This window comes from Pristis pectinata, chromosome 4 (genome assembly GCF_009764475.1).
Source record: "Pristis pectinata isolate sPriPec2 chromosome 4, sPriPec2.1.pri, whole genome shotgun sequence".
NCBI classification, from domain to species: domain Eukaryota; kingdom Metazoa; phylum Chordata; class Chondrichthyes; order Rhinopristiformes; family Pristidae; genus Pristis; species Pristis pectinata.
In genome coordinates this window covers 111706401-111729592 of record NC_067408.1, presented here as the reverse complement: position 1 = coordinate 111729592, position 23192 = coordinate 111706401, and the positions used below count along the sequence as shown (strand labels likewise).

General features: G+C 40.6%; 1 protein-coding gene across 4 annotated transcripts in view; it reads left to right on the top strand.

Moving 5' to 3' along the window:
* The window catches only part of LOC127569394 (amyloid-beta precursor protein-like), a 145469-nt gene that overhangs the window by 66357 nt on the left and 55920 nt on the right, over positions 1–23192 (top strand). For all 4 annotated transcript variants that reach the window (XM_052013998.1, XM_052013996.1, XM_052013997.1 and 1 more), the window contains exons 3-5: positions 7907–8036; positions 17000–17112; positions 19215–19405. In XM_052013998.1, coding sequence (XP_051869958.1) covers positions 7907–8036; positions 17000–17112; positions 19215–19405 — 434 coding nt within the window. The remainder of the gene's footprint in view (positions 1–7906; positions 8037–16999; positions 17113–19214; positions 19406–23192) is intronic.

Genomic DNA, 23192 nt, shown 5'->3' with positions numbered 1-23192 from the left:
CCTCATTTGTAGATGGTAGAAAGGCTTTGGGGTTAACGGAGTGAGTTACTTACCACAGGGTACTCAACCTATTGCAGTTAGAGTATTTATGTGGATGGATACAGTTGAGTTCCTGGTCAGAGCTGACCCCCAGGATATTGATGGTGAGGGCATCAGCAGTGGTAATGCCATTGTATTTTACAGATGGATGTTAGACTGTCTTGTTGAAGATGGTCATTGCATGGCTGTTCGATACAAATAATACTTGCCACTTATTATACTAAGCCTGAATGTTGTGTAGGTCTTGCTGCATGATGACATGGACTGCTTCATTTGGTGAGTTGTGAAGGGAATTAAACATTGCAAAATCATCAGCACCCGTCTCCATTTGAAGTTATTTTAGATTGTGTATTAAGCTCAGTTCTGCATTTTGCTTTGCTTGAGTTGAGCCTATTTAAGCCTTGCTTCGGCAAACATCGACTACATCAGGGTTATTCTTCCACATTCAGTTTAAGCAAGCAGTGCAAGATAGAGTATGGTCTGACTTCAGCTGCAACTAGTACATTTTAATATTTTATATCTTAATGTTATAAAATAGCTGAGTGACCAGTATTTTGGATGTTATGAGGAGAATGCTAGACTCTCATGAGCAAAGAGCAACGCTGTACGTCTTAGCTCTTCCGGCCCTATGATGCTCTTGTAGGCAATTATTTGAGAAATACGCTTGTTTGAAAATTCTGATTTTGATCTGTAAACAAGCCATTTAGTCACAGACTGCAAGGTTAGAATTCTATCTACATAAAGACGTGCATTTATGTATACCCTTCCACAATCTCAAAACATGCAAAGCTCTTCACACTTTTAGTATTGAAACATAATCACTGTTGGGGATGTCAATGGTTCTGTGTGGCATTGGTACGGTTGCCAACCTTCCTGGAACCCCAGCATAGCTACACTCATCAAAGGGAGTGCCTAGTCATGTCCTGGAGCAGAGTGAAGGCTGCTGTTGGATTCCAGGTACAAACTTGACTCCACCCGTTGTATGTCGGATGCCCAGGCAAGTCTCTTGCTGGTAGTATTGTAATTTGAAAGGTCTCCAAGACAGCACAGTGAGACAGCTATTGGAGCCACTGCCTCACAGCCCTAGCTACCCTTGTTCAATCCTGACCTCTGGTGCTGTCTGTTTGGAGCTTGCACATTCTCCCTGTGACTGTGTGCTGCTTCTCCAGGTGCTCTAGTTTCCTTCCAAAGATATACGGGTTGGTAGGTTAAATTGTCCACTGTAAATTGCCTCGAGTGTGCAGTGAGTGGTTTAATCTGGCAAGATTGATGGGAATGGGAATAAAATGGGTTACCTGGAAAATTACTGGGGGAATGAGATTGCTCTGATCTGGCATGGGTTCAACATGCCAAATAGCCACCTCTCATGTCAAAACCAAATGTGGAGAACTGTTGCTGGCTGTAAAATTATTTGAACTACCATTCCTACTGTGGACTCCTTCTCCAGATTTAATTTTCATTATGAACATGAGGCTCAGAAAGAAACGTGACATTGTAACCTGGAAAGTATGCAGTAAATGACAGAACCCTGAGGACTATTGATATGGGGTGCAAGTCCATAGTTCCCTGAAAGTGCCAACGCAAGTAAATAGGGTGGTAAAGAAGGTGCATGGAATGCTTGCCTTCATCAATTGGGGCATTGAGTATAAAAGTTGGGAAGTCATGTTGCAGCTGTATGAAACGTTGGTTAAGCCACATTTGAAGTATTGTGTGCAGTTCTGGCTCACATTACAGTAAGGAGAGGTTGGACAAACTTGGATTGTTTTCTCTGGAGCATCAGAGGCTGAGGAACCTCCTGATAGAAGTTTATAAAATTGTCAGTGGCATAGGTAGGATAGCTAGTCAGTCTTTTTCCCCAGAGTGGAAATGTCAAATATAAAGGGGATAGATCTAAAGTGAGATGGGGAAAGTTCGAAGGAGATTTATAAGGCAATTTTTTTTTAACAGAGTGGTGGTATCTGGAATGCATTGTCAGGTGAGGTGGTGAAAGCAACGTATGAGGCATTTAGGCACACAAGCTGGCAGGGAATGGAAAGATACAGACAATATGTAGGCAGATGTGTAGTTTAAATTGGCATTGTGGTCAGCACAGACATAGCGAGCCCAAGAACCTGTTCCTTTGCAGTATTTTTCTATGTACCGTGAACTATATTTTAGACTTTATTTTAAAGAAATCTTTTTCATCTGCAGAAATCAAACAACTAAATAAAACCCTTATTCTGAACAAATATTTAATGTTCATCCATTGTGCAATGAAGCCAATCTAGCTAGATATTCCATTGCAATAATAGGATGTGTTGCATTTTCAAAGAAGTTGTATTCTTTAAACTGAGGCAACAAGTCCAAAAGCAAAGTACTACATATGCTGGAGTTTGGAAATAAGAACAGAAAATGCTGGAAATAAGTTGGGCAGTATCTGCAGAGAGAAACAAGTTAGCATTTCGGTTCTCTACCCTTCCATCAGAAGATGAATCCTCTGTGTTCTAGTCCACATTAGTTTTCAACCAAGCCGTGACAGTAGATTATCTGATAGTCTCATTGTGGGATCTTATTGTGTTAATTTGCTGCTTAATTTCCCACCAGCACAATGGTTGGTACATTTAAAATGCCCTCCTTTTGACTGAAGCTTTGATGTCCTAAGTAGAATTTTTTAAAAAAGTAACAGCAAACGATCTGCTGGGAGAACTCAGCAGCATCTGTGAAGAATGGAATTGTCAACATTTTGGGTCGAAAGTCTGCTAAATGCAAGATATTTTAATGTCACAAAGATTAAAGATTTCATAATTTTGGGTATCTGTAAAATAGAGTACTGTATCATAGTCATTCTGTTCTCTTATTATTGTGATTGTGGTGAGGATTTGATGGAATATTAGTGTAACATTTTCTAATCGCCTCTTGCAAATCAGGTTAAAATCTGTCCTGGTGTAGTGGAATAAGAATTGCTTTAGGCCTATGAGCTCTACCCAAAATGAGCTTGGTATATGTTACTTGGGTTTCCAGTGGCCAGAATGTGTCCCTCTGTAATTTGGAATAATTAAGTACTAGAAGCTACGATGATGGAAAGTAGAAAGGCTGCATTTCACCAAGTCCTCATTATTCTCGAGGAATGGGGCATGGACTTCCTGTGGATAACAAAAGTAGATGTGGTTACCACAAGGGCTGTTAGCACTGATGCAACCTGCAGTGACATGCAGGCTTTGTGTCATTGCTGAAACATACAAGCTGCTCCAGATACACAACATCATTGATATAGGCAGTCAGGTTATGACAGGTTTCCCTTCCTGAGAACTGTTTGTAACCTGCACTGTTCATAAGTCAGAAATGGCTGTGATTGGGGGGGGTGGGGAGCGAGCAGGCGCAGGAAGAGACAGCGAGTGACTCTCCTCAAAACTTCCAGCTCCACTCGATCCAGCCCCCGATTTGTAGCTCGGGGGAGGGGGCGGTGGGGAGAGAAGGTACCTGATGCCCTGCATGACAATTCCCGTCCGTCCCACTGGTCTCCCAAGTGCTCATTCTTACGTACAGGGTGTCCATAAGTCGGGTGTTTGTAACCTGGGAGGACCTGTATTTCTTTTGAAAAACATTAGGATAGATAAGTCATCGGGGCCGGGACAGGATGTATCCAAGGTTATTACGGGAAGAGATGAAAGAGATTGCTGCGCTTTTGGCGATGATCTTTGTGTCTTCACTGGCCACAGGAGTAGTGCCAGATGATTAGAGGGTGGCAAATATTTTAACTTTGTTTAAGGGAGTTGGGATAACCCTGGGAATTACAGGCCAGTGAGTCTTACTTCAGTGGTGGGCAAATTACTGGAGAAGATTCTTAGCAACAGGATTTATGGGCATTTGGAGAAGCATAGGCTGATTAGGGACAGTCAGCATGGCTTTGTGAGGGGCAGGTCATGCCTCACAAGCCTGATTGAATTCTTTGAGGATGTGTCAAAGCACATTGATGAAGGTAGAGCAGTGGATGTGGTGTACATGGATTTTAGTAAAGCATTTGATAAGTAAAGCATCTCCAGTAATTTGCCCACCACTGAAGTAAGACTCACTGGCCTGTAATTCCCAGGGTTATCCCAACTACCTTAAACAAAGTTAAAATATTTTCCACCCTCTAATCATCTGGCACTACTCCTGTGGCCATTCCTCATGGAAGGCTCATTCAAAAAGTCAGGAGGCATGGGATCCAGGGAAACTTGGCTGTGTGGATTCAAAATTGGCTCGCCCATCGAATACAGAGTGGTTGTAGATGGTGACCAGTGTGTTCTGCAGGGATCAGTTCTGGGACCCCTGCTTTTTGTGATTTTATAAATGACTTGGAATGAAGATGTGGAAGGGTGGGTTAGTAAGTTTGCAGATGGACAGGAAGGTTGGTGGTGTTGGGATAGTGTAGAAGGTTGCTGTAGGCTACACAGGACATTGGTAGGATGCAGAGCTGGGCTGAGAATTGGCAGATGGAGTTCAACCCAGAAGAGTGTGAAGTGGATGCACTTTGGAAGATCAAATTTGAAAGCAGAATACAAGGTTAATGGCAGGACTCTAAGCAGTGTGGGAGGGAACAGGGATGTTAGTGTGCACATCCATAGATCCCTCAAGGTTGCCCGCGCAAGTTGATTCAGTTGTTAAGAAGGCGTTGGTGTGTTGGCCTTCATTAGTCGGGGTACTGGAGTGCAAGAGCCGCGAGGTAATCTTGCAGCTATATAAAACTCTGGTTAGACAACACTTAGAATATTGTGTTCAGGTTCTGGCCACCTCATTATGGGAATGATGTGGAAGCTTTAGTGAGGATGCAGAGGAGATTTTACCAGGATGCTGCCTGGATTGGAGAGCATGTCTTAGGATAGGTTGGGCAAGCTCGGGCTTTTCTCTTTGGAGCGAAGGAGGATGAGAGGTGACTTGACAGAGGTGTACAAGATAAAAGGCATAGATCAACTGGACAGTCAGGTTTTTCCCCAGGGCAAAAATGGCTGACATGAGGGGGCATAATTTTAAGGTGATTGGAGAAAGTTGTTGGGGAGGATGTCAGAGGTAAGTTTTGTTTTAAAGAATGGTGGGTGCGTGGAACACACTGCCGGCAGAGGTGGCGGGGGCAGGTACATTAGGGACATTTAAGAGACTCTTAGATAGGCACATGAACAATAGAAAAGGTGGGAGGGAAGGGTTAGATGGATCTGGAGCAGGATAAAATGTGGGCCATGACATTGTGGGCCAAAGGGCCTGTACTGTGCTGTAATGTTCCGTGATTTGATAATACACATTTGATGTTGAGTACATAGATCCACGTAGAGTAAATCAGTCGGAAGCTGGGATTTAGTGTATAATATGTTTGTGATGGTGTGCTTCAGCTTGTGGAAGGAGTAGAGGACTCTTAACTCATGCTCATCCTGACCCAGCCTCCTGATGTCTTGTAAAGCTGCAAACCCCATGAACCAATTAAAGAAAGAAAATGGGCTTAGAACCAAATGTTCAAAAGTCCTTGAGCCTAAAAGCTTTAAAAAGTGAACTTTTGCTGTTACCTCCTGAAGGAGCATTCTTGCTACACACATGCAAAATTCTTTTGGGCTGAAGCGGGTGAAAAATATTGCTGATGGAAAACCATGCTGGGGGGAGGGGTGCATTGAAGAATGTACCAAATTTGGATTGAATTCGAGCACAGTTTGGCAAAGATGTAGTTTACTGTTTAAAGCAAGCTATTTTGGAAAGGAAGAAACTCCACCAGTGATAATATTTGAATTGGCTTTGAGTAGGGTTTCCCAAGCAGGCTCTTCGGCCTTCCTGTGGTCTGCAAGAAAAGTTTTTTGAGTTCTGCAAGAAATATTTTGGTTAGCCTTGGTGCATGTGTGTCCAGAATTTGGCAAGGGACTGCATTCCTCGCCCTTTGCTGCAGACACCCACTGTTTGGCCCTCCAAGTCTGGAGCAGTAGGGCCCCACTCTCCCAATTAATTTGAATCTCCAGTCTTGACCTCAACCCTGTTGGTTCTGAGCTTTTGCTCACATGTTGGTGACTTTGATCGTTCCATGTAGCCAGATCTCCTCCATTCTGTACCACGCTCTCTCAGTTTATATTTCCTAGTTATTCTGTGCCCATGATCCTAGTCAGATTTAGGAAACATTCAGGCACTGATTTGGAGTCTCAAACTGGTAACCAGAGTTCAGCACAGGCAGATTTGTGTGTGCCAAGCATACACAGTATGGATTGATAGCATAGGCACAAGCTGATGCATATGATTGGGTAAATGATTCTTCAGAGACTCCTGAGGATTTTTATAATACAGGAAGAGAGTCTCAGAAGCAAAAAGGTCAAGCATTTCCAGCATGGGGGATCACATACAGGTAATTAATGGTAGAAATAAAACCTGTTGGTCTCAAATCTTTCTCTTTTTAAAATAAAAACTAGACAAGTTGGAATCCTCCAAATTTTAGTTAGGCATCAAGTGCAAAACCAGGCAAGGTTAAATTTGTCCATGAAATGAGATGACAAAGAGTACTTGATAAATTGTAGAAAACATGCAGTGCAGATTCACTAAACAACATCTGCAAACATGAGATTACAGTTATAAACAGTTTGGGAATGGTTAAAGAGTGACCCGATTTGAGGCCTTATCCAAGGAAAATAATGATTGATTCTTTTAACTAGTAATGGAGCAGTTATGCAGAAGGACTGAGCAGAATGGACCTGTATTCTTCAGAATTTAAATGTCTGAGTGATGACAGCATCCAAACATAAGATTATGATGGTCTTGATAGTTTACATGCTGTGACGATGCACGCTTTTTATGAATTATGTTTAGAACCAGAGTCCGAGCATAAGTGGCCAACTAAAAATCTGTTGGCATGGACTCATTGGGCGAAAAGCCCTGTCTCTGTGCTGCATGACTCTGACTCAAGTACAATGAGGATTTTCCTATTTTGTGGTCTGTGAATCTTTAGAATTATGTATCCCGACAACTGGATGTTGAGTTTTGAGGTATGCTTAAAAGCTGAAAGAGAAATTTGGACAGAGTAGTTAAAAGTTATGAAAATTGGACAGGAAATCGGTCAATGATCAAATCGGCCATTATTGAACGGCAGAGCAGGTTGTTTGCTCATTTCTTGCTCTTATGTAGGCAAGGCAATTGAGGATAGAAATTTAAAATCACAATCTTAACAGAAATAAAATCAGCATAGAGTAAGGTATCCATGTTTAGGGTAGCTACCTTGTAAAATCCTGTATCACAAATGTGGCTTTATCATAGATTATTTAATGGAAGTGTTTAATATGACATAGAATATGAATAGGACAGTATGATTATTAGTTGGGTCACTTGATAGACCAATGAGCAGTTTCTATGTTTTCATTTATATCTGTCTCCAGTACATTTAATAGGGTAATTTGATTTACAAAGCCTGCTAAAGATGTTTAGGTTGGAAATTTATTACTTCAATAACCTTTTTTCTATTTTAAATTGAATCTAAGGTGACCTTATTATAATATGACCTGAAACCACATAATTATGACACCGCTGAACATGATTGTATTTTATTTTTAGTAAATTAACTAGAATACATAATCTTTCACAGAAAATATATATATATATATATATATATATGTGTGTGTGTGTGTTTAGTTCCATAGATCTTCAGATGTACCTAGCCAACCAAACCAACTCTGCCAAAAGAACACTTGTCACTGACAATTTGAGCTTAAGATCAGAACTGCTTCCAAGCATGTCAAAAGCCAGCATGATGTAAAGGATTCAATGACAATGAAAACTGCAGATTCAACAGTTCAGAAATACAAACGTTGAGACTGAAACATATTAGCTGAATCAGGCCTGTGGATTTTTTAAGCTTGTCTTTTCAAATTTATTTTTTTGTGTCTCCTAGGTTTATCCAGATTTGCAGATCACCAATGTTGTTGAGGCTAACCAACCTGTCACAATCCAGAATTGGTGCAAGAAGGGCCGTAAGCAATGTAAAGGCCACCCTCACATTGTGGTTCCTTACAGATGTTTAGGTATGTGCTCCTCTCGTTTGCTTCAAGGACCTTAATCATGCAATTGATTATAATCATGTACATTTATAAAATTGCATTCTTATAGTAACATTTAAATCAAAATGTATGCCTTGAACATTCAACCCCAATAAAACATGACCTGATTAGGTCTTGCACAGTCTTCAGCTGAAATCAGCAAAATAATATGGAGCACCACTTGTTAAATTAAGTTTCTATAATTCTTTAAAAGTTTTTAATTCTTTATCTTCGATCTCAAGAAGCCTTGTGTGTATTTTTTCTGTAATGTTTCTTGTACTAGTATTTCATTTCTGTTGAGCTTTACCTTTTACCTACTGGATGTAAACCTGGCTTCCATTACACTAATCTCAGTTCTCCAAGATCCATCCCTATGTCAAGCTGTTAGTCACATGGCCACTCCCTGTTCCTGTTCTCAGCCCTCTTGTAAACCCTATGGCGATCAGTTCTTCCTCTTTCCTCCCTGCATCCCGCTGTTTCTCGCTGACATGGAGTTCTTCCCTGCCTCATTAAAGAGCGTCAGTCCATTCCATAAAATTCCAAAGAGGCTATGTTGGTTTTCATAAAGCTTGGATTCCTTATGACTCAGCTGAACTTGTTGGTACATAATAGCAGGGAAAACAACTCGTAAGAGTAATTGTTGTGGGAGGAATTGAATAAGGCTTTCTCTTCAGATCATTATCCTTATTAGGTTGCCTGTCCACAAGCAACAACTTGAGTTTCAATCCTCTGTGAGCTTTCAGCTTTACACTCTGGTACCTTCAGGTTCCCTTGAGAGCCTGCAAGAGGACTTAGAGTAGATTCCTGACAAGTAGTACTACTGCCTGATAACCATACCATGGGGATACAAAAATTCAGTGGATTTTTTTTAGGTAGTGGAATGTACAAGCATTGAAGGAGAAGTGTTGTAATATCCCTCTGCACCTCTTGAATAAAAGAATCTGGGAAAGCTGAGTTACGTTGGAGCTTAGTGACTAAGCTCCAACACAACTCAGCCTTTGTCATAAAGCATAGTGCCGCTCCTGCAGTCATAATATTTAAATATCAGGTATCAAGAATCCAGGGTGGGAGCAGTAGTAGTTGAGAGAGTGAACAACAAGGAGAAACACCCAAGTGTAGATCAAAGATCATTTCTGGATCACATTTGGCATACAGCATTCTATCTGCAAACCTCATTTCCTATGTCGTAATTGAGAGTTGCACCTTCTTGTGTCAATGTTTAATGTTGAGCTCGTGTATAAACATTTATTAATTGCTGTACTTTGAGGCAATAATAAAAATCCACCCTGTCTACCAAAGTAGTGAAAAATGTGCAACCAAAACTGATCCCCTCTTAAAGATACCCTCTGAAAAAAAGATATTAAAGAATTCAAATTTAGGAAATGGACAACACAGGAAGATTTTGTTTTGCCTAAATGTAATTCTGGAGGTTCTACCATTTCTCTCAAGTCTTCTGTCATCCAATATAGAATATACAAGGCAAATAAAAGACCAATTTAGGGTCCAGAGCCCCTCTTTTCTGTTTCTTTCCTCCTCCCACCACACTGCCCCTAATTTTTCTCAGCTAGTTCAGACCTTGATTAGGTCACCAGCCTGTTCATTCTGATGGATATAATCATGCATCTTATGATACTGTCCTTGCAGATTTTGTTCTGCATCATCTCTGAAGCTATGTGCTAGCTTTTCTCAGAATGTTTTTGGTCCAGAATGCTTGAGCCAGACTAGGTTGTGGAAGTGCAAGCACAGTTTCCATCCAATGCAAATTGAGCTTCCATGTTCTATTGTGCTGGCTTGCAAAAAGCATTGTGCTTGAAGCTAGCCAGGCCCTAGGGTCATATTAATCAGCATTGTGAAGTTCCTCTATTTGTATTCTTTTGCTCTCATATTTGAGCTAGTTCTTCTGGATGCAAAGAGACATATTTTGAAGGCGTGTATTTTAGCTAAATTGTATTGTTCTGTGCTTCCGTGTCATGTTTTAATGTAATTTTCAGTAAAAATTGTAATAAGCCAGTTTTGAGTTGTCTCAATCAAAACTGCACCATTACTTATTAATGTTTTCCTTTTCAAAAAAAATTATTTTGCAGATGATTATAAAATGCATTTTAAATTTGCTAGCGTGATGTGAAAAAAAATTGGCTATATGTTAAAAATCTTGGAACTTGTGTAATTTTGAGCATAATTTATATCCAAAATCAGAACTGCATCTCAACATCTGGTTGCATAAACAATTAAGATTTTGAAATATTCCACTGAAGCCAATTAATTGAACACACTCTTCCAGCTTCATTTTGTGCTTTCAGCTTGCTTTGATTTCTTAATTTCATAATTGCATTTGCATGCAACTACTTATCAAAGTGAGCTGTTGAGAGTGTGTGTGAATGTGGTGCATATAGTCCACACACACACACCACCCCCCCCCCCCCACCCCCCATATGCTGCACAGCTTCCACAGCTAACCAGAGTTGTCATTTGCACTGATGGTTTCTACCCTGGAAAGGATATGCCAGTAGTGATGCAGCTCTTCCCACAGAAATAGCTAGAGCTCTCTGTGATCTGTGGTGGGTACCAAGTGACCTGTGGTACCTTAAAACGCCTGACCCCCTGGCCTTGTTGAATATGGTTTTAAGAGGTAAAATAAATAACGTTTTAGGACCATCTCTTTCACAGCCAGCACAATTCTTTGTGTTGTTTTTCTTGAGACAAATTATCATACTTAAATAGCATAGGAAACATTGACCAATTGGTTTGTTGTAACGTAAATTCATAGGTACATAATATAGTGTAAGCCCTCAAAACGTATTCTCTGACCTGTATAATGTTCATATTTTCTTGCAATATTGGAGGTCATTCAACCCATCAGGTCAATGCCAGCTCTCTATTAATCCCATATCCCCACTTATTTTCCTATTAACTTTTCTCTTTTATGTGCCCATCAACTCCACCCTGATTCTCACATCATCCACATACACTACTCTAGGGGCATTTTACAGTGGCTAATTAGCCTACCAACCAGCACATCTTTGGGATGAGGGAGAACCTGGAGGAAGCTCAAGCAGTCATATGGAGAGCACCCAAGGTTGAGATTTGAACCCGGGTTGCTGGAGCTGTGAGGCACAAGTTAGCTGTGAGGCACAAGTTAGCTGCTGTGCCACTGCCAACACTTTATTGTTTGTTCAGCACTGTTGTTTTTGGATGGCATAGCTTGGATGTGAAAACCACGTTCCCAGGCTACACCTTGGGTTCTGCCCATAATGCAATCCAATGTAGCAGTTGTATCAAATTGGGCTGCAGGTTGATCGAGATGTCAACATTAGAACATAGAAAATTACAGCACAGTACAGGCCCTTCAGTCCACAATGTTGTGCCAACATTTTATCCTGCTCTAAGGTCTATCCATATTCCTTCCCACATAGCCCTTCATTTCCCTATCATTCATGTGGCTAAGAGTCTCTTAAATGTCCCTAATGTATCTGCTCCCACAACCTCTGCCGGCCATGCATTCCACGCACCCACCACTCTGTGTGTGTGTGTGTGTGTGTGTGTGTGTGTGTGTGTGTGTGTCTATATATATATGTATGTATATGTATATATATATGTATGTATATGTATATATATATAAAACTTGCCTCTGACATCCCCCTTCTACCTTCCTCCAGTCACCTTAAAATTATGCCCCCTCGTGTTAGCCATTTCCACCCTGGGGAAAAAGTCTCTGACTGCCCACTTGATCTATGCCTCTTATCTTGTACACCTCTATCAAGTCACCTCTCATCCTCCTCCTCTTCAAAGAGAAAAGCCCTAACTCACTCAACCTATCCTCATAAGACATGCTCTCCAATCCAGGCAGCATCCTGGTAAATCTCCTCTGCACCCTCTCTAAAGCCTCCACATCTGACCCTTCCACATCCACATTAAGGACCCTCACCACCGGGACATGCCCTCTTCACGTCAGTACCATCAGGGAGGAGGTACAGGAGCCTGAAGACCCACACTCAACATTTCAGCAACAGCTTCTTCCCCTCTGCCATCAGATTTCTGAACAGTCCATTAACACTACCTTGTTTTTCCTCTTTAGCACTATTTATTTATTTTTGTAACTTATAGTAATTTTTATGTCTTTGTCTTGCACTGTACTGCTGCCACAAACATCAAATTTCATGACACATGTCAGTGATAATAAACCTGATTCTAAAGTCATTATAATCATAGTTATACAGAATGGAAACAGGCCCTTTGGCCCCACTTGTTCATGCCGACCAATTTACCTACCTGAGCTAGTCCCATTTTGCCTGCATTTGGGCCATAAGATATAGGAGCAGAATTAGGCCATTCAGCCCATCGGGTCTGCTCTGCCATTCAATAGTGGCTGATTTTTCTTTCCCTTTCAGAGGGACTCTTATCCCTCAACCTTTCCTAGCCATGTACCTGTCCAAATGCCCTTTGAATGTTGTATTTGTAACTGCCTCAATCACTTCCTCTGGCAGCTTGTTCCACGCGCTCACCACCCTCTGTGGGAGAGAAACTTGCCCCTTGGGTCCTTTTAAAACTTTCTCCTCTCACCTTACACCTATACTGTCTAGTTGTAGACTCCCCTACACTGGGAGAAAAACTGTGACCATGACCTATGTCTCTCATAATTTTGTATACCACTATAAGGTCAACCCTCAGCCTGCTACACTGCATGGAAAAAAGCCCTACCCTATCCAATCTCTCCTTGTAACTCAAGCCCTCAGTAACATCCTTATGAATCTTCTTTGCACTCTTTCTATCACGTGGCTGTCACGTTCCATTCCTTTTGCCATGTTTCTTTGTCACCAGCTTCCACAACGCCTCCCCCCACTCCAACCTACAAATTCATCATTTGTATGCAACCTGACTAAACAAAAGAGTAAACATCGCATCCTCGGGGCCTTTTGTTTAGCTCTATAGCATCTATTTAAAAATTAATTAGAGGCTGTGTAAACTTGATTGGATAAAGAGGTTTTCATGGCTTTTATTCCTTGCTGAATGACTTCGCAATGCTTGAGAAAAGTGTGCTATTAGACTATTTCCTTCAAAATGTAGAACAAATTTTTAAGCAGAAAAATGCTACATTCTGGCTGGGAACTGTTTCTTCTCCAAGCCCATCTGTTCCAGAACCTCCCTCCTTTTCCTGCTTCCCCCCCTTCTCCTTACCACAGCCTCCCATCATGGCCTTAATTTGACAAACTTGACATCCCCTTTGCTCTGTAAAATTAACCTGCAGCAAAAATATTTCCACTGAGCACAAGTTTCAGGCCTTCATTGCCACCTTTAGTCACTAATCTGTTAAAGTAAGCCTTTCAACTAAGTACTGCAAGAATTCCTTCGCAGTTAGGAGATTATCAAAGGATTTAAGTAGAAGCTACAGGGAGTCGGTGGTGCTTGGCTGAGATGACTCGTCTAGGTCAATGTGGTGTATGTGGTGTGCCTGATTGAAACACCATTTTGCATGTGTTGCTTGTTTTAACCTTGAGTTATTTTTGAGGGAGTTGAGAGCCATTTTGACCTGCATTTTATGTTGATCTCTCTCCAAATTTTTTCCTCAGTCACTGAGATAACTTGGAAATAGTTTTGAGCAATTTTAAATAGTAATCTCTGTACAACCCCATATTCGAAATCTACTAAAACAAGTTCCATTGTCAAATTAACCCATTCATGAAAGATCTGATCTCATTTCCATGAACTATCGATTGTCTTAGCTGCCATGCATGTGTGTGCAAATGGCTTCTGCTACTTTGCTGCTCAATGAAGGATATTGTTGCTAGGGAGAGAGCCCTTTTACATCCCCTGTATTGGGATCAAACAAGGCTGAGTGTAGCAGCAGCATGTTTAGAGTGCTGCAGGTGCTTTTTACCCTCAAAAACTTAAGCAGGTGACATTTTTGTATCTTCATTCTGAGTTTATTTTTCTATATTGTAGCTGATCTGCTTCTGTCCTTTAATCTAGCCTCCCTAAATAGCTAAAATTCATCATTCAGATTTTGATTTTATTTCCTCTTGTAGCCAGGTGAACATAATTACTGCAGATTTATTTTTTTACATGATATGCACGTGTTGTATTTAGTCCCTTCCCAAATGGGTAGAAGTACCATACTTAGAAAGTGTGCCAATGGTTATTTAAGGACTGTAGACAACAATGCTATTAAGCTAATGTGACAAAATTGAGATACATTGTAACTTTATTTTCCTAATTTACCATTCTCTTGCCTTCACATCCAAACCTCATCCAGCACCATCACAAACAATGTGCTACTGATATAAAGTCAGTATGCCTAACGACCTTATAACGATAACCCTGCTTGAGCAGAATGTGTACATGCAATGCTATTTTTCCAGCAGTATAGTGTGGCAGTTTGTTTACTTGATATTGGGCATGAATTAGAATGATGCCTGGAATGTGTAGGTTTTCTTTGATGAAGAGTTGTACATGCTAGGCTTCTATCTGCTAAAGTTTAGAAGAGATTTGATCGAAACATAAGATCCCTTAGGATCTTAGGGTGCAGAAGATGTTTTCTCTTTTGGGAGAATCTAGAACAAGGGTCACTGTTTTAAAAATAAGGGGTTGACCATTTAAGACAAGTGAGATGATTTCTCCCTCCTTTTCAACCCCCCCCCCTCCCCCACCACCCGAGGAGTATCCAAAGGACAGCAGCTGTGGCGTCTTTGAATATTTTTAAGGAAGAGGCAGATAGATCCTTGATAATAAAGGAGGTGAAAGGTTATCAGGAGAAGGTAGGAATGTGGGGATAAGCTTACAGTAAGATCAACAATGATCTCATTGAACAGCAGAGCAGGATTGAGGGGCTGAGTGATCTACTGCTTCTCCGAATTCCTATGCTGGTCACAATTCAAATTTTTGGCTGATATAATTGATGGCCTTTTGTTCTAGTTGATCGTTGAGTGCACATTCAAGCTTCCTTCCAAAGGTGTGGTAAATTATTTCTGCAATTCAGTTAATGGGAGTTGTTAACATATCAACTTCATGCAGTTTTTGGGTTTTGACTTGCCACTGTCTTTTTAATGTTTGGCAGAAATGAGAAAAGTGATAATCAGGGATAAAGATTGGGAATAAAAGTGAATAAAAGGCTCTTGTTTGTGTATTTACATACACGACCCTGACATTCGCTGCAAAATCTTTTCTAGCCATTTTGAAAGTTGAAATTTGCAGACCCACATCAAACAGTATAGTTTTTATAAAAAGTCTGTGCATTGTAAATCTGATGACAGCTGTGCCAAACACTGAAATGAGCCTAGAGAGCCTAGGACATTTTAGGTTAATAATGTTATTTTGATAATGATGTGTTAACCGTGCTGCTGGCAATGTAGAACAGCTGACCTCCATACCTCCCAAGATCCACTATGATTTAAGGATTTTTCTGGAATGTTTTCAGTGCATTCTCATAGAGGATTATATGTTTGGACTAGTAGAGTGAAGAAATGAGTCATTTGGTTTTTAGGTACCTGTGTAAATAAATACTTAAATGGTATGTAAAGGACAGGATTGTTTTAATGACTTCCTGTGACTTTTTTCCCCCAAACCCTTCATCCAACCTGTAGATTCTGTGGTTTTGAGCCACTTTTCTTCATTAGGTCTGCAAATTTGAACAGATTTGTGCTTGCAGCACACTGAATGCCAAGATTAATGCTTGTAAGCCTGTACTCTGCTCCTCTCAAGGTCCTGAATTATTTTGGAGTGCACTTTCACACACTGGCCTTCATCACATGGTCAACTAATCGTTTGTTGGCTTGTTGACTGGTGTCTGTCAGGGTCTTCAAGGCCATAAAATACTCTTTAAACCAAGAAACACTAACTTGTAATAAAAAAGTAAAAATTTCTTAATTTTTCCTTTGAGTATGCATAGCATTTCACATTTAATGGCTGAGTAGGATTGTGAGAGTTAGGACATGGGCAGTAGAGTTTTGAGTAATCTCTGATTTAGAGGGTAGAAAGTGAGGGAGGCTGTCTGGAAAAGTGCATTGGGAAAGCCAAGGCCAGAGGTAACAAAAATGTGGATCAAGTTTTTGGGTCAATTTAACAGGTCCTGTATTTTGGCCCATTGAGATAAAACACTACAGCACAGTACAGGCCCTTCAGCCCACAATGTTGCAAAGGTCTTTTGGCCCACAGATGTTTGGTGTTCTCTCATATAATCATCTCCATTTCACCGTGCTCTTGTTTTACACTCCACTGACAGCAATATAAATTCAAAACAACATTTCTTGGTTTGAAGTCCATGGGTTGGTTGAGGGGTTGTGGAATTGCATGATTTATGATTAATGGGAGTAGCTTTTCCCTTGTAGTAATGTTTTGCCCCAATTGTAACTAAATGGCAACTATTTAATCTAAGATCAGTCATAACTGAGCAGTATTCAGTTATGAGAGATTTTGCATGTGACCTATTTCAGTACCTATATTTGGGTAACAATCTGATTGTGGTGGCAGTAAGGGCTATCTGAAATTTCATACTGTAGACATTTTAACCCCTTCAATTATTTGGGGTTGGTTAGTTTTCCAGTATCGATATTTGCAGTTAAATACTTGCAAACAAAAACCTCAATGACTAAGGGAGGAAACAGATATGCAGTTCTTTATAAAGTTTTGACTTGATATAATCCACCTGCCTGAATGTTGGGCTTGATATAATCCACCTGCTCTCAATCTTCACTACATTGAATACCACATGGCCCTATTTAATCCTAGTTGGTCAGATGCAAAATCTTTGGAGTGAACTTATTTTTAAGTGTGGGAAGTATTTTGTGTTATACCCACTGGTGTATGGGAAAAGAGCTTGGTAATAGTTTGGTGCCCTGATTTTTGATGTTGAATTCCTTTGTTGCAGGACTCCATTGTGAAGCTAACTTTTGGTACTTGTTATCTGCTGTTGCACACACTTTGCTACTAAAGCTGTCCTTTCTGCTGTCCCACAGTTGGTGAATTCGTAAGTGATGCCCTCCTTGTTCCTGACAAGTGCAAGTTTCTACATCGGGAGAAGATGGACACCTGTGAGAGCCATCTGTATTGGCACACTGTCGCGAAAGAGGTACACTTTACTGAAAGGTTCTCCCGTGACTAAGCAAATGTTTGTCTGCAGCTAGTGATTTAAATTCCTTATCCCTTCAACAGCCAGTTATTCTAAATGTAGCTTTTGTATTTTTTAGGAATGTATTTATGTTGTGAATGAAATTTTGGCAGAGCAATGACATCTTAAGTGCCAAAGTAGTTCTTTGTAATTTTTTTCTGCACTTAATGAGGACTATCTTTTTTCAGCCCCTTGAATTCTGTTGTTGTTCTCAAACTGGTTTTAATGCCCATGGTATTTGTGGAAAGTATGTAGGTGTGTGGCTGTGAAGGGGGCAAAGAAAATGTCTCCTTATAGTTGTGCTCAGGCTTTTTTTATATTGGTTGGGGTGAATTTACAATTACAGGAAGTCCCCGAGTAATGAACGGGTTCCGTTTTTGAGACTGTTCGTAACCCGATTTTTTTGTGTGTAACTCGGAACAGTGTCCACGCGTGCGCACTTGGACCAAGGATCCCGGCCGCACATGCGCACTTGGCCCGGGGACCACAAAGGTTGGTTCATAAGTCGGACGTTCGTAATTTGGGGACTTCCTGTATTCTTTGCCTCATCGGTTTCCCGTATGCCCTGGTGATAGCTACTCTATTTCCACATCTGTTAACATTTCTATGAGATGATGTTCAGCCTACTTATAGCCTCCACTTTTCCATTCCAATAGAATATATCCATTCTGTTACCTACTTCAATGCCTGACAGTCTGAAAATCTCACTGTATGGTGAATGGAAGCATGTTCCTTGGTTTGAGCCATTGCAGCATGCTCAGTGCTTTCCATTCTCCTCATAAGCTCTTCCTTGCCCATACTATGTGTCATTGTAATTGGGACAAGTTGGGGCAGGCCTTTGCTCCTGCTGTTCATGAACCCTTGAAGTTGGTTGCCACACTCCCTCCAAAAAGTATAACCACTGGGGTTTCTGCCAATGTTGTTGCATTTAATTGCTGGGGATTTCTACTGTTCATTTACTTTCACCCCCACCCCCCCCCCCCCCCCCCCCCCCATCATGAACACTACATTGCGTCAATTTTCTGTTTTCCCCAGAGCTAGATGAGATCAGAAGTTTTGTGTGAGAATTAATGGTACCGAGTTCTCCTTGTTACTTCAGCTTCACAATCAATCCTTCAAGTAGTTGAACTGCCTCTTTCCAGACTTAGGCTTAGATCTCCAGGGATGAGTTTTAATAGGCCAGTGTACTGGCAAGCTCACTGGTACAGAACTATTCCATACGAATAATATCCATTGGCTGAAGGTTACCTTTCTGCAGCTCCCACACCACCCTTCACGTAGCCCCATTCCCCACAGATAATTATACCAAACCATGAAAGTTTGTTATCAGAAATCTTCAGGTTGTGTAAAGCAACACAATTGAACTTCAATTTGCTTAAATTAATTCACTGGAGGAGAAATGCTCCTAATTGTTAAGTTTTTAAGTTCTGCCAGTCAGTTCTCTAGCCTGACAAAGCTACCATTATCTCAGCATTATTTAATTATTTATGATATTTGCTGGTGGGATGTGGATGGAGGGAAGGGTGTTCAGATGTACTTGTTATAACATAAATTTGCATTATTTCTTTGTATCTGGTTGTCCAGTAACTTGACTGCCTTTTGGACAGTTGGGACTTCCACTATTACAGAATTGTCCTCCTCTGAGTAGTGCTATCGTGATTACACTGCTCCACTATGTCCGTTTTGAACAGCAGTAATCTTTGTAAAGAGTGCCATTCCTTTCCTCGCCCACCTTTCACTCCATTCTGCCCACAGTTTCTTGGGTTTATAAATGTTCCTCTTTATTTTCATATGGCTTAATTTGTCTTGTGTACTAAATATTATTTTACATGGCTCAAAGGAAATTGCTTATCTTGGTATATCCCTGGAAAATCAGGTATTGTGACCACTTGAACATAATGGATCTACTGAGGAAAAAGATTGCTTTAAAAAGCTGTTGCATTTTTACCTTCTGAACTGAATCAAGGTCACTTCAGAAAAAACCTCTAACCTAGACAAGGACCTGTTAAGGTCCACAGAAGCTATGCGAGTTTGCCCAGCTTTAATCCTTTGTGCTTTTCCAGACCTGTGGTGACAAGATCATGAACCTCCATGACTATGGTATGCTGCTGCCTTGTGGAATTGACGAATTTCGAGGAGTAGAATTTGTTTGCTGCCCCATTCCAGAAGAGAACGATAAGGTTGACTCGGACTTGGATGAAGAGGATTCAGATGTCTGGTGGGGAGGCGATGATGCAGATTATGCAGAAGGCGGGTAAGGCTGTGTTGCCACAATTTAATGATTTTTTTGGATGCTTAATGCACTGAGAATATCAAAGGTGATAAATAAGTTTTACACATTACAAATTCCATCAATATCATATTTGTTTTTTATCAGTATGCTCTAAATGAAGCCAGTAAGTGCAATCCATTTGCCTTAATGTATTAGAATGTGCATAATGCTGTCTGCAATCCTAAAGCAAAGTTGTTAATAACATCCAAAACTGGGCACCGTCATAATTTGTTGAATATAAAACTTCTCATACAATATTTCTTTAAAGTTTGTCTGCTATTGGTGATTGTTGAGACCTTGATGAATGCTCCAGTTATGGTTAATGATATCTAATCAGTTCAATTTGGGTTATAGTTCTATCGGTGCATTGCTGCCTGTTTACATTTTTACATACTTGGCAAGGATTTAAAAGCATTTTAATCCAAATGTTCTATTAACTGAAGCTTTGCCAAGCTATCAATATTTAGATAGTGTGAGCTGCTGAAAAAGAAAATGCTAACCCCTCAGGTCATTTGAGCAATGCATCTTGTGTTGGTGTCTGATCCAGGAAGTCCCAATTACAACTGGCATCCATGTTAGGAACATAAAATTAGTGACCTTAACACACAGGTGAATATTTAGATTGAACATATTCAGATTTGATTGCAGTGATCCTTTAAGTGAACTCTTAACATTCCATGTTAAAATTAATTGTGTAAGTTACCAGGTCCATCAAGGAGAGTGGTGAATTAGCAGTAAGAGAACAAAACTACCTCGTTACTCGTGTTCATCAACTTGGAAACAAAACTGTCACCATACATTAGCTGTTTTAAAAGAAATAATAATTAGTGAGCATTCTCCTTCAATTTGATAAAACCTTTCTTTTAAAATCTCATTTACTTTTTATTGTTGGTCACAAAAGCATGCATTGAAAATTAAAGTGCTTTTGAAATAAGTAATGATACATCATTAATTTTACATCAGTTTGAGCGTGCCCTTCTTGGCAAAAACTTTTTCCAAATAATGAGGCCTTTGTAGTATCATAGCTGTATGAATATTTCCGAAGCTAATTGATTTTTTTTCATTGTTCAGCTTCGTAATTAATCCACATCCTTTTCAGACTAAATGATTGTATCCTTTTGTCTGGTCATCCTTCTATGTTTAGCCATTGGCCCTGAAAGTCTTCCAAGATAACTTAGCTAATTTAACCATAGCTCAGTGGTAACATTTGCTGGATTTAAAGTTTGCAGGTTTAAATCCCACTTCAGATACTTGAACACAAATCTAAGATGACATTCCACTCCAGTAATGGGAAAGTGCTGCAGCATCAGATTTTTTTTTAATGACATGAAATTGGGTTCCTTTTTGCTTCGTTGGTCAATCTATGGTACCATTTCAAGAAGAGCAAAGTCATTGTCTCTTGTGTTCTAACTGATTGTATATCCTTCAGGCAGCACCTCAAATAGGTCGTCATCATATCCTTTATTACAAAACACTGCTGATATCTAACTTGTTGCTACATTGCAATTTGACTTGGTAAAGTACTTGTAAAGCATTGTGTCAATGCAAGCATGGATGCTGTTTATGGTTATGTACATCCTTTTCTCAAAGGGGAACTCTGTTCTTCAACAACCACTCAACAGATGTTCTGCTCCAAGACTGAATTGTAAGCCATTTCATTACTATCGTCCGCCAGTGACTTAACAAATTTTGTCCTCGTAAGTAAATGGGATCTGCTTGCTGGGCACATTGTCACTAGCAACTCGGATGTGGCGACATTCCTCATAGAATCAATGCTAATATTAAACCAGATCTTCTGATGGTGAAGGCCTCCATTGAAATGGAAATCTTATTGCAGCCAAATGTGATCAATTTCAAACCAGCACTCTTAATGATTAGAAAACTTTATACCAGTCACCAATACTAACTTGTTGATCTTGGTAACTTGCTTTTCATTTGTAGTTCTCACCAAGGGACAATTCCAAGTGGTGGCTTCCAGTAATTCATTTGTGACAGATTATTCTGTCAGGATCTGTCAAAGCCAAGTTTGATTTTGTCCTCAGTGGGTACAAACCTCAAGCTGATCCTGCTTCTGTTTTCCCCTTCTCCCTACCCTTTTCTAACACCAAGATGCTGAGGTTATTTGTAACATTCCCATTCTTGCTCTGCCTGGAATCAGCTGAGCTCTGACATTGTGGTTATATGACTCGTGTATTGATCTTGCCACAAGTGAGAAGTCATTGAAATGTCAGTTGTCTGGTGCCTTATTAATTCCTGAATAATTAATAGTGTATTGAGGCCTGAAGGGACTTGCTGTTGAAATATTCAGACCATCTGTCATTGTATTTGAAGTATCAAAGAACATGCTGGCATTGACTTCATTGTTTACCTGGATCTTGATCTTAATCTGGTCATCAGGTTGTAAAACTTGGAATAGTAATAGCAGGTTATTGTTGGTCATTTTCTCAACCAGTCTCTGAGGTTTGAGGCTCATTTGCTTCTACTCCAAGTCTGTCAGCTGTGAAGTGACAGGCCATTGTGGTACCTGTAGGCTCTGCCACAGGTTATGCAGGAGGTGCTTGATGGGGCAAGTGGTGTGTATTTTTTGTGTGGTTGGTCTGTTCCTTCACATCTGTGCTCTCCTGACAAATGAACTCAGTTCTGAAAGCCATCCAGAAAGCTGCTTCTCCATATGAGCAATTGTAGGCCAGAGATTCCCAAAGGTGACTGGAAATGTAACACTTTTATTATCAAGGAAGCTTTGAGAACATCCTTGTATCTCTTCCTCTGGTTACCCGGTAATCCCCTGCTTTGACAGAGCTTTGGAGCAGTGTGTTGGGAGTCTGGTATCACACTTGCAAATGACAAGACCTGCCCATTGGAACTGTCTGGTTAAGGAGGTGTGCCATTTTCATAGGGTGAGCTCTGCTGTCATGAATGAGCTAGTCTGGTGTCTCAGCAACTTCCCCAATGGAATAAACTAATGTCTCATGATCCTGTGTCTTGCTCTAATCTGGAACCTGCATGCTACAGTCATCCATGCATACATCCCAACTATAGCAGCTACACATCTGCCCAAGAAGGACAAGGGCTTCAATCCTGGAAAAATTACTGGCCCACATTGCAGACAGACTGATCCTCCTGGGTCACTTCATTGTTAGGGTTAGAAAAGACACAATTCTCTGACAAGATGCAATTGGCAAGGAGGAAGTATGGAAAGACCTCCGATAGAGATGTCCTCCTGACAAAACATTTGGAGTACAATCTCATAACCAATAGCCTGTTTTATCAGGGAGATGATCACATCTTCATAGTGTTATCCCTGATCCAAGCATGGGAACCTGTAAGTTGTATCATCATCCTAGCAAGATACCTGGGTTGTGATGGGTACTGGTGCCTTTTGCATTGACCACTACCTTCTCCGGTCTGCTCTCGGTCTAGCCCCAGAACCATGGCAGCAACAGAAACACTGTTGTGAGAAAATCAATGTTCAAAGCATGCCACAGAGATATCTCCTCAGCTAACACCTACAGAAACTTGACCCTCAACCATCAAGAGCTGCAGTGCATCTACAGTATTTTGGTTTCCCTGAAGTCCACCCTAATTTGCATCTGTGAAGATGCTCTTGGCTTCTCTATCAGAAAATACCAGGACTGGTTTTTGATCAGAAAAACCAGGAGAGCCAGGAACTAATCAAGTGCAAATGCATGATGTTCACAGATTGGAAATTCCAGCACACCTCAGTGGAAGAGCAGCAGCTCTGCAGGCACCCAAAGGCTGAGGTCCAACA